The sequence below is a fragment of the Hipposideros armiger genome, unplaced genomic scaffold (assembly GCF_001890085.2).
Source record: "Hipposideros armiger isolate ML-2016 unplaced genomic scaffold, ASM189008v1 scaffold_1155, whole genome shotgun sequence".
NCBI lineage: Eukaryota > Metazoa > Chordata > Mammalia > Chiroptera > Hipposideridae > Hipposideros > Hipposideros armiger.
In genome coordinates this window covers 103,555-117,869 of record NW_017732505.1, presented here as the reverse complement: position 1 = coordinate 117,869, position 14,315 = coordinate 103,555, and the positions used below count along the sequence as shown (strand labels likewise).

The 14,315-nt window shown below is 53.5% G+C and overlaps 2 protein-coding genes across 7 annotated transcripts in view; both read left to right on the top strand.

The window, feature by feature from the left end:
- Window positions 1–1,493, top strand: part of HNRNPUL1 (heterogeneous nuclear ribonucleoprotein U like 1) — a 32,956-nt gene extending 31,463 nt beyond the window's left edge. For 3 of the 6 annotated variants that reach the window (XM_019632628.1, XM_019632624.1, XM_019632627.1), the window contains exon 15: window positions 284–1,493. In XM_019632628.1, coding sequence (XP_019488173.1) covers window positions 284–400 — 117 coding nt within the window. In that variant the 3' untranslated portion in view covers window positions 401–1,493. The remainder of the gene's footprint in view (window positions 1–283) is intronic. The other 3 variants (XM_019632626.1, XM_019632623.1, XM_019632625.1) reach the window with 1 other exon arrangement.
- Window positions 1,494–1,575: 82 nt separating this feature from the next.
- CCDC97 (coiled-coil domain containing 97) lies at window positions 1,576–13,366 on the top strand. The gene is made up of 5 exons (XM_019632630.1): window positions 1,576–3,778; window positions 6,564–7,025; window positions 9,022–9,300; window positions 9,791–9,920; window positions 11,813–13,366. Exons 1-5 carry the CDS (start codon window positions 3,733–3,735, stop codon window positions 11,931–11,933), a joined length of 1,038 nt encoding a protein of 345 aa, XP_019488175.1. The 5' UTR covers window positions 1,576–3,732; the 3' UTR covers window positions 11,934–13,366.
- Window positions 13,367–14,315: the final 949 nt, after the last annotated feature.

The window sequence follows — 14,315 nt, the reverse complement described above, 5'->3', positions numbered from 1 at the left end:
TTGCCATATCTGTGATTTAGTATTTTGAATGTGGTATCTAGCTATACCTGAAATGGCATTAGGTTAGCAAGCCAGGAGACCTGGGCTTCATTCCCTAACTGCCAACCCATGTGGTATTAGGTCAGTCATTTGTCAAACCTAGGTGCCTTCATTTCTCTGTCAGGGGACCCGTGTTGGCACTTGTCCCTGTACCCATCTCTACCCTGGGTGAGAATAGGACGAGGAGAGGAGCCAAATGAGGGTCTAGATGAAGGTCAACTTGGTGCTCTTGGTTTCTCCCCAGTATGCCCAGCAGTGGAACCAGTACTATCAGAACCAGGGCCAGTGGCCGCCGTACTACGGGAACTACGACTACGGGAGCTACACCGGGAACACACAGGGGGGCACGAGCACTCAGTAGCCAGTGTGCCCCGGAGGCCCCTGCTGGCTTCCTCCACCAGCGTCCACCTTGGCCCCTCATCTGCCCCCACCGGGTCCCGTGGTGCTGGGGAATGGGTCATCCCAGGGCTGCCTCCCCTCTGAGGGGCTGCTTCCCCCACACAGGGCTGGGCATTTTTCTCTGGATTCAAACAGGCAACAATAACCTTTTACTTTCTGTTTCTTTCCCCACCTCCTCTCTCCCCCTTCTCCTTTTCCTCCTCTTCCCTTCCTCCTTTTTGACTAAAGACTCCCCCTTTCCCTTGGTCATAGAGTGAGGCTGAGGGGAGGACCCCTTCCTGTCCACTCATCCCAGCCCTGCTCCAGCCCCTCGGCTTCCCAGACCCTCATGCAGTTGGTTGTAAATTCTTCCAGGAGCTGTTTTACTGTCTACTTTTCAGGATTAAAAAAAAAAAAATCAAAAACTTTTTTTAAAAAAGTTTAAAAAGCAACATGTGGAGGGAGGAAGCAGTGACAGATTTTTTTTTGTAATTATGCTTTTTTTTAATTTTTAGAATTTGTCAGTTTTTACTGTGGGTCAGCTGTTGATATTTCATTGGGATAACCATTTCTTTGCTGAATTCAGGCAACCAAGGAAGAGCCACACCCTCAAAACAAAACAAAAAACAAAACCACAGAATCATCTTTAACCTAACTTTTTATACGATGTCTCAGTTTCCCATAACTTTGCACACAAGCTTCTGTGTTGAGTTGAATTGTAACTGCTTTTTGTATTTGGAGAGAGTGTGACTATTGAACTTGAAACCTTTTATTCCGGGCGTCTTGGTAGTTTCTGGTGGGATGAAGTGGGCAAGAGGGGAAAAGGGGAGGTGGGGGGCTCCTTCCCTTCAGAACTCCCACTACTTCCTCTCCAGAGGTCTCCCCGGTGCCAGACCTAAAGGTTTTTCCTACAGTGATCCTCTGATTATTTTTACTTCCCCTTGACCCATATGTTTTAACAGGATTTTAACAAACTGCACTTATTAAGAAATGTGTTTTCCCTGTTTTATTTTGTTTTCTTTCAATAAATGGCATGGCACCTCCTAGCAGGAAGGAAGCGGGGTTAAAACTCTGAAGTGTTACTGCAGTGGCCTTTAATTGGGGTGGGGCCTTTCCAAGGGGAAATTATTTACTCATTCATTAAACACTTTTTGAGGGATTTGTGTGCCTGACCCCGTTTTTGGTGCTGGGGATGCCCCCCTTAAACCTGGGGCCCTCAGTTTAAAACCCACTAGTTCAGTTTTAAAGTTCTCTGGTCCCTGACCTTTCCAGTCCACTCACAGCCCCAAATCTCTACAGGAATAGAGGATTTGTGAGTAGACAGCATGGAACCAGGTCCCTAGGTGGAGGGCGACACAGGGTTGATGGGATGGAAACCAGGGCCGGACTGTTGGGGGTCATCACTGGGTGTGACTTCATCTACTTCATGTCTTGCCTGTGAGCTAGACTTAGGATGGTTCCTGCCTGCGCTCCTGGGTACAGTCTAGTGGAGATTCCAGGAGCTTCTTTATCTAGACAGTTTAGGTACTTGCTCTGTTCCTCACACAGTCTGGACAACACTGAGGACACAGCGTGGCCAAGGTAGTCCTGGACCCTATCCTCACAGGGCTCCGAGTCCAAAAGTAACATACCTGTCATCAAATGGTGACAGCACCAAGTCTCAGCTGTGAGAGCCTGAGGTGGTGTGGTGAGGTGAGGTGAGGGCTTTCTAGAGAAGGGAACATTTTAGAAAATAGCCTAGGGTAAAGGACTTTTCTGATTGCATCCCCACAGCCTATCATCTCCCTTCCCTTGGAGGGACAATGCTGGGGCACAGGAATGGCCAGTTCAGTCTCATCCCTTCCCTCACAGGAAGTATTTTGGAGCTTTGTGAAGGGGACACAGGCTACAAAAAAGAGGAAGACCAGTCGGTCTTTAAGCTCAGAGGTGCAACATCTATATACGTGTGAGATGGAGCCACGGTTGGCTAGTTGGGCTAAAAGGGACCCCAGAGGCCACCCTCCCTGCTCAGGAAGAGTGGGCAGGGAAGGAAGGCCTCCAGTCTGGGAAGTCCCTTTCCGGACAGGTCCCTGTGTTGGGGCAACAGCGCCCTCTGCTGGCCTCTCCTGGTGATATAGTCCCTGCCTTGCCTATGTGGCGAATGGGCCCACTTCCCTCCAGATCCCTTATTTCCAGTCCCTTACCCCAACACCACCTGCCAGATCCCCACAGAATATAAAGGAGTTAAAGCTACTTAATACGGCATATGGGGGCAGCCGCATGCCTGGCCCCTGATGACCTCACTAGCTTCGTCTTTTGCTGCTACCCCTTTGAACTTAAGATCCGTGGTTTGTTCTGGGGAAGTAACAAGTCCCCTGTACAATCTAACTGCCATGAATTATATCCACATATACATGGAATTTGCATAAAGATGTACGAGGTTCTCAAATCCTCTACAGCCCAATTATGACCTTCAACTTAGAACTCTTTCTATTCCCTGGCCATACACTGAAGTCCTTGCAGCAAGCAGAACTATCCATGCCTGCCCGCCCTTCTGGGTCTTTGCCTCGCACATTCCCCTGCCTGAGACCCTTATCCTAGTTCATACCCGTCAGGATGAATTGGGCATCCCCGCCTCCCAAAAAAAGCCTTCCCTGACCCTCCGGGTTGGAGCTGCAGCTCCCTTAGCCCTCTCAGTCCATCAGAGCCCTGGGCACTCAGGGTGGTCACTGATGTCGTCTATTCTTGGTAACACACCTGAGTTCCTACCCATCACCTAGGGGCAAAGCAGGGCCACGGTGTTCTCCCTCCACATCTCCAGATTCTCTAGGTCCTCACCAACCATATCGTGAGCCAGGAACCGGGTATGAAGACAGAAGAAAGAGGCAAGGCTTAGTAAATAATACTCTGAAGTGCTGAAGAAATAAGGGGATAGACGGGACTAAACTAGAGCACAAACCCTTTGAGTCCCTAGAGTGTACCTCATTCAACCATCCATCCTAAAATCAATCATGCCGGGCTCTGGAGTCACAGCAGTGAACAAGTTGTACAATGGTTCAGATACCTCCTGATATTTCAAATTCGTAGCAGTTCAGATGGGCGTCGGGCGGAAGGGCCTCAGACCCTGGCCCCCTATTCCTTCCTGGCTCCGGAGGGCGGGACCAGATGAGGCACGCATGCGCATAGGGAGGTCCGTCTTCGGCCCGGAACTTTGGTTCTGGGCGCGGCGGAGCACGGGGTCCCGGAAGTGTGCTCAGCCGGAAGTTGCTGCTGAGAAACCTGTAGACGGGTTTAGAAACCCTGCTACGGCGGTTTAACAAATCATAGAAAGTCTGGATGGAGCCCGTGGCGACCGCGGCGGCGGTGAGGGAACCTGATGAAGGTGAGGCCCTGGCCACGCGGATGCGGCGGGAGGGTGGGACTGCCGTGTCACTGGGAAATGATTCCCCGTGAACGCGAAGGAGAACTCTATAGGAGGACACCTGTGCTGGGCCTTACCTGTCCCCTTCACCACTTTGTCAAAATTAACCTCCTTCACCCCATCCCCTCCCCCGAAATTAACTTCTTCCAAGTTCCAGGCCAGCCTTTTCCATGTCCCAAGCTAACCCAATTCCTTACCAGGCTAACCTGAGAAGGTTAACATAAACCTCTCCCATTGTCCCAGCCAACTGTGCTTCTCAAATTACCTCCTTTTTGTCAAACTGACTCCCCTTAGCCCAGAGTTCACAGTCCCATCTGCCTCCTCCGGGTCCTTAATCCATTTTTGTGCTCCCCATTTCTTTCCTTTGCATTTCCAATCTCAATTCATACTGATGTCTTCCCATCAGTATCTTACATGCTTTTGTTTTGCTCATCCTAAGATTCCATCCCACTGCTTCAGGTGTGGTTGGGAGAATCGGTCATTGTTGAAGCCAGATGTTGGATATATTGGGGGCATGGGGTTGTACTCTACTTTTGTGCATGTTTGAAATTTTCCATAATAAAAATCTTTTAACCTAAAAAAAAAATCTATTCCTTGACTCCATGCTGCCCTCCAGAAACCATCCATTTTCTCCAAAGAGTCACTCATATTTGTCACCTCCCACCCACTGCCGCCTGGCTTTTACTGTCAGAAACTGCTCTGATTAGGGCCTCCAATGACCTCCCGGTGTAGTTAAACTGAGTCACTCCTTTCAGGTTTTTTTCTTGCTAAACGACTTGGAGTATTCAATGCTGTGGACCCCTCCATCCTTCTTGAAGGTTTTCCTTTGGTTTCTGTGACACCCCTTTCTGATTTTCTTCGTCTCGGGCTCCTCCTGTTCATCCCCTCTGTTCATTCCTAGGGCTGCTGCAGCAAATTACCACAAACTGGGTGGCGTAAAACAACAGAAATTTATTCCCTCACAATTCTTGAGGCCAGAAGTCTGAAACCAGTATTACTGGGCTGAAATCTAGGTGTCTGCAGGACTTTGCAGGGCTCCCTCAGACGCTCTAGGGAAAAACCCAGTCCTTGCCTCTTCCACCTCTGGAGGCTCCTGGCATTCCAAGGATTGTGGCCACATCACTCCAATCTCTGCTTTCGTCCATCTTTACATTGCCATCTCTTCTGTGTCAAATCTTGGGCTCTCTTTTATAGGATACTTGTGATGGTATTTATGTCCTACCCAGATAATGCAAGATAATCTCCCAGTCTTGAGGTCCTTAACTTAATCACATTTACAAAGACCCTTTTGTTGTTGTTGGCTATATAAGATGACATTGGCAAGTTCCAGGAAGTAAGACATGACTATCTTTTGAGGGGCCATTTTTTAGCCTTTCACAAGTATCTCTTCTCATCCCTCACACACATACCCCTGACCTCCCCATGACCCCTCATGTCCTTCACCTTTAGTTCTTTTCTTGTCTCTGTCCCCAGTCCTGCACTTCTCCCCTGAGAAGTCTCTACTCCCATGTACCAGTGGTCTCTTAGATGCCTCCCCTTGGATGTCCCCTGTGCCCATCATATCTTCCATGTCCCAAACTGACCTCAGCATCTTCCTCCAAACCTGCTCCTCATCCATGTCTCTGTTTCAGTTTGACAAGTCCCCGGGTCAGAGCCCTGGATCTTAACTGGATGTCTCCCTTACCTCTGAGCCCTCCAGCTCCATGGCTTGTCTACTTGGCCTCCCGAGCATCTTTCTAACCACCACCCTTGCTATCCCCTCCTCCACAGCCCCTACCCATCTCAGTCTTCTCTTGCCAGTAATTAAAACCCTCCCTGAAACCCATGCACCTGTAACCATCACCCCCTTGTTCTTCCCTATCCCAGCCAAGCTACCTAAAGGAGTTATCTATACTTTCTGTCTTGCTTGCTGCAGCCTGACTCCAGTTCCCACCACTTTTGAGAAGCAGCTGTCACCAAGGTTTGCCTAGCACTCAGCTTTCCTGTTTCCAGTGCCTGTATTTTCTTTGACCTTGCCTGTCTCCCCCATCAGCTGGGTGCTCCCCGAAAGTAGGAGCTGGATTGGATTCCACCCGTGGCTTTTCAGCATTGCCAGGCTCAGGGCCTTGCATAGATTTAGAGTTGCTGAAGAGTGGTTGGATGAATTGTAAATGAGTAGGAGAAAATGAATGAATGAGTGAGCGAACAAGTGAGTCAATGTATTAATGGTTTTGTGAACAAATGAAAAGGTAGAAATTTGAGGGAATCAATAAAGGAGGTGGTAAAAACACTCACCAATGTGGTAAAGTGAACACACCTAGCACACTCCTGCCTCAGGACCTTTGCACTGGCTGTTCCCTCTGCCTGGAACTCTTTACCCCCAGAAATCTTATGGCTCAGTCCCTCATCATGCCAGATCTCTACTGAAATGTCACTTTTTGGGCAAGGCCTCTGTCTTGAAATTGCAGCCCCTTCCCTCGTTCCCTCCTCCTTCCCTCTGTACTTTCCTGCATAGCTCTTGGAACTACCTAACACACTGTATGCTTCCTAACACACCATAGGTTTTCAGTAGTTGTTTTTAATTGTCTGTGTCCCCACGAAAATGTCAACTTCTTGCTTACTGTGCTAGGGCCTAGCGCAGTGCCCAGAATATAGTAGGTGCTCAATAAATGTGAAGTGATTGAGGAATTGAGCATCCAGACCCCTCCACCTACTCCCTCTTCCGCACTCCCATCGTGGGATTAACAAATCTGCCCTCTCCCCACAGTCTGCACGGAGCCCAGTCCTGGGCACTGGGGGGAACTGAACTGGACAACGGTCCCAACCAAACCCCTGGACAAGGTGGAAGCAGCAGAGAGAGTGCCAAGGGCCCTGGACAACAACCCTCCTGGGGCCAAGAACGAGACTGAGGCGGTGAGTGCTATGCTGCGTGCCGTGGCTGCCAGTCGCCTGCCTGTATGCAGCCAACAGCAGGGCGAGCCCGACCTGACTGAGCAGGAGAAGGTGGCCATCCTGGGCCAGCTGTACCACGAAAAGCCACTGGTATTCTTGGAGCGCTTTCGCACCAGCCTCCGTGAGGAGCACCTAGCCTGCTTTGGCCACTTGCGCGGTGACCACCGTGCAGACTTCTACTGTGCTGAGGTGGCCCGGCAGGGCGCTGCCCGGCCCCGCACCCTGCACACACGCCTGCGTAACCGGCGCTACGCTGCCCTGCGTGAGCTCATCCAAGGTGCGGAGCAATGGGCTGGCGGTGGGGGGAATGAATGAGGCAGGGGAGGTCGGAAACAGGAATTCAAGAGCAGAAACACAGAGATCCTGGAAGATAAGTGGAGACAGAAATGTGAGGTGACAGGGCAAGATAGGTAGAGACAAACAGGGACCCAGGGGAAGAGAATGGGAAAGGCAATGGGAAGGTCAGAATTTAGGAGATGATAAAAGTGCCATTTCAGATCGATGGGCTGAAGACACAGTACCCACCACTGTGATAACTGGTTATCCCTCGGGAAAACTAGATCCCTCCTTCACACCAGACACAGGCACTGCCGGAAACCTAGGGGACCGTGTTTATGACCCTGGGGCCGCAAAGGCCCTCTTGCACAAGACACATATGGGAAGAGCATAAAGGAAAACATCGATACCTTCTTAAGTGTGACATAATGACAAGCGTCTTTATGACCAAAGACACCCAGAACTACAGTTAAAAGATGAGAGCAGGGGCAGCCGGTTAGCTCAGGTGGTTAGAGCGCAGTGCTCATAACACCAAGGCTGCCGTTTCAATCCCCACATGGGCCACTGAGATGTGCCCTCCACAACTGTTAGGTTGTCGGGAAAGTCATGACACATTTTTGCAACAAAAAACATAGAAAAAATACGTCATGACTTTCCCGACAACCCAATAGATTACAGACAACTACTTGACTTGGAGCTGATGGGTCCTGGAAAAACACACTGTTCCCCAATTTAAAAAAAAAAAGATGAGAGCAATTAAAGCAGCGTGAGTTAAGTTTCTAGTTAGGGAGAAGGCATGGGCTTAGAGAGAGAGGGAAACAGAAAGAGTGGAACACAGCGACAGACGGGATCAAAATGAAGACAGGAGGGAGAATGAACGAGGGGAGTTGGGTGACAGAAACTGAGAAAGCAGGAGAGACAGAGAAATAGGAGAAGAGGGAGAAATTGAGACCCACAGAGAGGGGGTGACAGAGCCAGAGAGAAGGAAGGAGAAAAACAAATCTGGTGGGAAACACCAGAAACAGAGTTGTGGGTAAGAGGGCAAGATGGAGGGTGGGACAGGGACAGTAGCATACTGGGGCTCCAGAAGCCAGGATTCCAGAGACATTCCAGCCCTGGGCTCTGAGGGCGGGGCTAGGACCAGCTGGTGGGAGGGGCCAGAACTGGTTTAACTGTTATCTGAGAGACAGAGCCTGCCCTGAAGGAACAGGCATCCAGAAAAGATGTGAAGGACCTGGATTTGGGGGCATGGGGAAGCCAGGCCCACCCAAGGAGTGGCTGTAGGGAGCAACACTAGGGAGAGGTGAGATCTTGGGTCTGGAAGACCACCGGGAACAACACACCTGGGCAGAGGCCCTGCCTTACCTGATCCCGAGCACACTCATGCCAGCTCCACGCAGATGTACACTCACGTGCCAGCAGTGCGGGGCTCTCCAGGTGTGTGTACCAACAGCAGAATGGGGCTCAACAGACAGGCACACACAGCCCACAGACTGCATAGTACACCTACCTGCAACGTCCTGCACACCATCTCCAGACACACAGGTACCCGTGGCAGTGTGTTGAGACACATGAGAGGATGTGTGTCCTTGTGCGGCCATGCATACACACCAATGCACAGGAGCTTGTGAACCCTGCCCGGGCACAGTGGTCCACAGGCCCCAGGCCGCCAGTGCCTCACGGGCCAGGATGTACATGGGCCTGACTGTGTGTACACATGCTTAGACACATGAGTACACGTACAGATGCAGGCCTGGTCATGCACACATGCTCAGATGCATGTGTGAGTACTGGTGGCCACACGACCTCAAGTATCTGTGCATAGTTTCCTGCATATTTGAATGTGTGCACACACGCACACTTGTGCATTCATGTCTTCCTATGAGCATGATCACATACACACGGACATGTCTGCTCAGACCCACTCACCCTACACGCAGCCCCTGGCCTCACCCACAGGCCCCTGACCCCACGCACACCCTGTCTCCTCTGTGCAGAGGGTGAGTACTTCAGTGATGAGCAGATGCGGTTCCGGGCCCCGCTGCTGTACGAGCAGTACATCGGGCAGTACCTAACACAGGAGGAGCTCAGCGCCCGCACGCCAGCCCACCAGCCACCCAAGCCCGGCTCCCCTGGCACGCCCGCCTGCCCGCTCTCCGACCTGCTGCTCCAGTCCTACCAGGAGCGGGAGCTGCAGCAGCGGCTGCTCCAGCAGCAGGAGGAGGAGGAGGCCTGTCTGGAGGAGGAGGAAGAGGAAGAGGACAGTGATGAGGAAGGTGAGGGCCGGCAGCAGGGAGGCCCCAGTGTCCAGATTCCTCAACGCTGGGCCTGCGTGTCTCCCCATTCCATGGCACCAGGCTGGGCCACACCTGCAAGAGCAGACATCGAGTCCCTTCCCTGCCCGGCCCGAGTGCCCTGTGTGCCCTGACCCTTCCCAACCTCTCCAGCATCTGGGTCCCCACCCCCCCAAGGCACCCAACAGCACCTTGCCTCCAGGCCTTTGCTCATGCTGTTCCCTCTGCCGGAATGCCTTCTCTTCACCAGCCCTCAGGCGTCCAGTCCTCACCGTGTTCTGCAGCCCCCAGAGCACTGGATTGTCATGGGTTTGGTGTGTGCTCCGGGAGGACAGGGACCGGGGACATCTTTGTCACTGCTATGTTCCCAGTGCCACCCAGCACAAAGGAAGCAGCTGTCTGTGGACTGTGTTTAGTGCCTGCCTGAGTGTACCTCTCACTCCCCACCTACCGTGGGTGTCACCCCCTACAGACCAGAGCCCTGGCAAAGACTCGGAGGCCTGGGTTCCCGACTCAGAAGAGAGGCTGATCCTGCGGGAAGAGTTCACTAGCCGGATGCACCAGCGCTTCCTGGATGGCAAGGATGGGGACTTTGACTACAGGTGCTCCCATGCCCCCACCTCCATGTCCCCCAGCCCAGCACCCCATAGTCCTCAGCTGCATACCAGATCCCAGGTACCTCCATGGAGGGCCTCCCTTCATTGTGCTAGAAAGGCCCAGAGCAGTTCCAGGTCACGGGCCCTAGGGTCAGACAGTCTTAGGGTTTCAGATCAACCAAAGATCAGTGTGTGACCTGGACTAGCTTTGTCCATTTCAGAGCTTCAGTCCCCTCATCTATAAGGAGGAAATGAGCAAGGCTGACAGCTCAATACTGATAAACATTGAAACATTTCTGCTCTGGCAAGTGGGGGTGGCCTGGCAGGATGCCACTACCACAAGGCCTCCCAAGTGTCCCCCAGGACCCCAGACCTCGTGCTACAGGAAGTAATCCCTGGGCAGGGCTAATGCATGGCAGGGAGGGGCTTGTGGTGGGCGCCCCTGCAGTGCTGGTGCCTAATTTCTCCAGTATAACCCCAGGGACGAGACACATGGGCCACCTGCTTTGAAAAGGATTTTGCCATTAGAGGGGACACAGGAGAGTGAAGTATCAAAGAGAGATGGTTTTGTCAACTGAGGCAGTCTTGCCTTGTGGTCCTGAACACCGATGTGGCAGCAGAGGGCCCGGGTTTCAAACCCAGCCCTGATGCCACGTGATCAAGCAGACCCTTGGGGCACATCACCAGAATGGGAATCGTGACTGCCACTGCACCAAGCAGTACCCAGTGACAGGATGGCTGGCCCCATCTGGAATCCCCTGGCATTGGAGTCAGGTCTGGCTGATCCACTTCTAGCTGGGGCGAGCCCTCAGCTTGAGTGCCCACAGAACAATGAGCAGGGTGCCTAGGCCGTCGGGAGCCCTCAAGGGCACCACTGCCATCATACAGCCCACGAGGAAATGGGGCCTGGCTTGTAGAATGGGTAGTGGTGGTGACTGAAGGCGGTCTCCTCTCCAGAGGGCGCTGCTGGGCAGCAGGGCCAAAGGGTACCTCACCTGTGTCCCAGCTCGAGGAATGAAGCCGGGAACAAAAGCCACGAGAGGGTTCCCTGCCCTGAAGAGGGTCCCACTGTAGCGAGGAAGACAAGGAAGCATCTACCATCTAGTGGTGATGGACCATGAGGAAAAATGAAGTCAGGGATGGGGAAAGGGATGGGGTAGCCAGGAAAGACTGAGCAAGTGACCTTTGAGCAGAGACCTGCAGGAAGTGAGGGGCAAGCGACATAAATATCCGGGGAAGAGCGTTCCTGGCAGGAGGGGTGAGGGGTAGGAGGTCTCATCGGAGGGGCAGGCGGACTGGACAGGGCCTCCTGCACAGAAGTGAGCATGATGGGGGCCAGGGGAGGGTTGGGAGTGGAGCTGGCTCCTCAGTTTAGGATCCCTTGTCGCCTTAGGACAGGGTTTCTGGGCCTTGGCCCTGTTGGTCTTAGGGTCGACGGTTCCTTGTGTGGCAGCGGTCCTGTCTGCAGCGGGATATTGAGCAGCATCCCTGGCCTCCACCCGCGAGGTGCCATAGCCGCCCTCCAGTTGTGACAACCAGATGTCTCCAGTTATCACCAAATGTCTCCTGGGGGGCAGACTTCCTAGTTGAGAACCACTGCCTTGGGAACGTGGGCCTGTATGTTACATCACATCTTCCAGTTTTTCCAGAAAAAAAACAAGTTTTTATGTAAAATCTCTGATTTGGAAAATGTTGCCTTTTGTTTGAAGCCCTGAAGAGACCCAACAGCCCCCTCCCAGGGTCAGCTGGGACTTACAGCTGCCAGCATGGGGCCCATAGGGCCTTTGGCCTCAGGGGGCCCCAGCCATGTCCCCAGCTCCTCCAAAGGGTGAGGAGCAGAGAGAAGGGGGCTGGAGCCCCCGGCAGAGCCCGCCTCTGACAGCCCCCTCCCCCTGCAGCACCGTGGACGACAACCCCGACTTTGACAATCTGGACATCGTGGCCCGAGACGAGGAGGAGCGGTACTTCGATGAAGAGGAGCCTGAGGACGCGCCTAGCCCAGAGCTGGACGGGGACTGATGGCCCGGCCACCCGCCCTGCCCCCACACAAACAAAGCAGCTGATCACAGGCTGGCTCAGTGACTTTTTGCAGGGGTCCCAGTGCAGCCACCCACACCACCAGCCTCATGGGGTCTGGTGCCATCTTAGACTGTCCCTCCCCATGTCTGGGGTTAGCTTGCCCCCCACCCACCCACGCAACCCTGCCTCCCTCTTCCTTGCTGTCTCTCTGGGCTTCTGTCTCTTTTTCTCCCTGCCTTTCTGTCTCCTGCTTTCCACTTCTCTCTTCCTCTCTCCATCTCACTTTTTCCTCTGTGCCTTGGTCTGCGTCCCCATGACAGGGCCCAAGGTGAATGTCTTCCCCTTAACCAAGGCCCTTGGGGCCCTTCGTAGCTAGAGCAAGCCAGGTTGACACCAGTCAACTCAGGGTCAGTTTTGAGCTGTCAGTGCTAACCCCTGGGCCCCAGAGCAGCTGTCTCCCCTCCTGGTCCCTGCCTCTGTCATCCTCCACCTGTCCTGTTTGTTTCTAGTTCTCCTTGCTTCTGTTACCTTCCCTTCTCTCATTCAGCCTTGTGGGCCTGTGGTTCTTCCTGCTGGCTCATTTCCATCTCGCTGTCTCTGTCTCTGAGGCTTTATCTCTGGGTTTCAATGTCATCTGACTGCTGAGTAGTGCGGCCTCACTGCAAGCAGTTGGGAGACCCCAGGGGTGGCGGCGGCTGTCACTTCTCCATCAGGACCCAGGCCTGGGAGGGGCGGGCAGCGGCAGCACTGGGGATCATCAGCCTGCCAGCTTACGTGTGGGGGGAGGTGTGCAAGCAGTGGGGACTCTCCCCTCCCAGCTCCATGGCCCCCCTCTGCCCAGCCACAATTTTCCCTTCCTTCATTTCCTCCACCTCCTTCTCCCTCTCCTGTTTACACTCCCCAAATACGCACAGGCTGTTATCATGGGTCCTGAGTCATCCCACACACAGCCTGCCCCTAGTCTCTGCCCCCAGCCAGCCACAGGGCCCGCCCCACGGAGCCCCCTGCCGCCCCAGGCTAATGGGAGCCAGATGGCCGCCTAGTGACTCAGCCACCGGCCTGTGGGAACCCAGGCGTCCCGCCTTCCCATGCCCCCACACCCAGCTCACGCTCCCCCGGTAGACACACATGGAAAAGGGCCGGCTGCTGGGGAAAGGTACGGCCAGGGAGCTGGGGTCTGGGGATGCCTCAGTCCTGTGCGCCCGAGTGGTGGCATACTTCCACGGGCAAGCCTGAAGGACCCTCCAAGCCACTTCCTTGGGCATGTGGCCCAGAGTGAGGGTAGACCCCGAGGCCTGGGCCCGTGGCTCTTGACCCCAGGCCTCAGCTCTGCCCTCTGGGTCAACCAGAATTAGAGCCAGACACAGAAAGTGAGAACTGGACAGGGGCCAAGGGATATCCAGGCTATTAAATGAGGCTATTAAAAAAGGAAAGTTCCGGTTTCTGAGCAGTTTTATCCTGTGCCAGGCCCAGTGGAGATGCCTGACACTGTACTGAATCCTCCCTGTGAACTCGGGACTCAGCTCTTTTTCATAGACAGGTCAAGGGAGGCCCAGTCCAGGCTGCGTGGTCATCAGAGGCGGAGATGCTGGTCTAGAACCTCAAGTCCTAGAGACCATTCTACCAGCCTGCCTGTCTGCTATCAGGCCCCCCAGAGCAGACAAAGCCACAGACATGCTCAGATGGGAAGACTGGAGAAGAGTTAGCTGTTGAGAAGGACAGCAGCTAACACTTTCGGTGCCCTCCCCATGTGCCAGGCACTGTCCTCCACACAGGTGTGACTAAATCACCATGATGGAGAACTCAGTACTTGAATCACTGAGTCGAGCCTGTGTGCAGCGTGCTAGCGGTATTGATCATCTGCCTTCCAGAGGCCCAAGACCAGCCAGCCAGCTAGGCTCACGGAGCTTACTGTGCTTATGGCCTCAGGTTGTGAGTGCTCATTCATAATACAGGCATCAGGCCTTACTACATTTTTCGCCAATCTATCATTTGATCATTAAATTTGTGACACACTTTGCCATACATAAATTTGTTATATAATTTTTAAAAATGATGAGACACAGCAGTTGAGGTCAGAATTAGGGTTAGTCAGATGGTGGAGAAGAGCATCTGTAGCTGAGAGACGGAAGTGGGGCCAGTCAGAGAGACATCCCCCGGGTCACAGCCTGCTGCAACCTGGAGGTGTCCGAGTGTCCTGTCCCTCGCTCCCAGGTCTGGGGTTAGGGTGGGCGGAGAGGATGAGTCAGGGAGGGAGGGCCCAGTCTGAAGAGAGCCCCTCTGTGCACATCCGGTCCCCACCCCCGTGTCTCCTGTGTGTCCTGGTCCTGGCTGCCGTCCCCACCCCCCACATCTGACATCTCCCTGTGTTCTGCCAGAGCT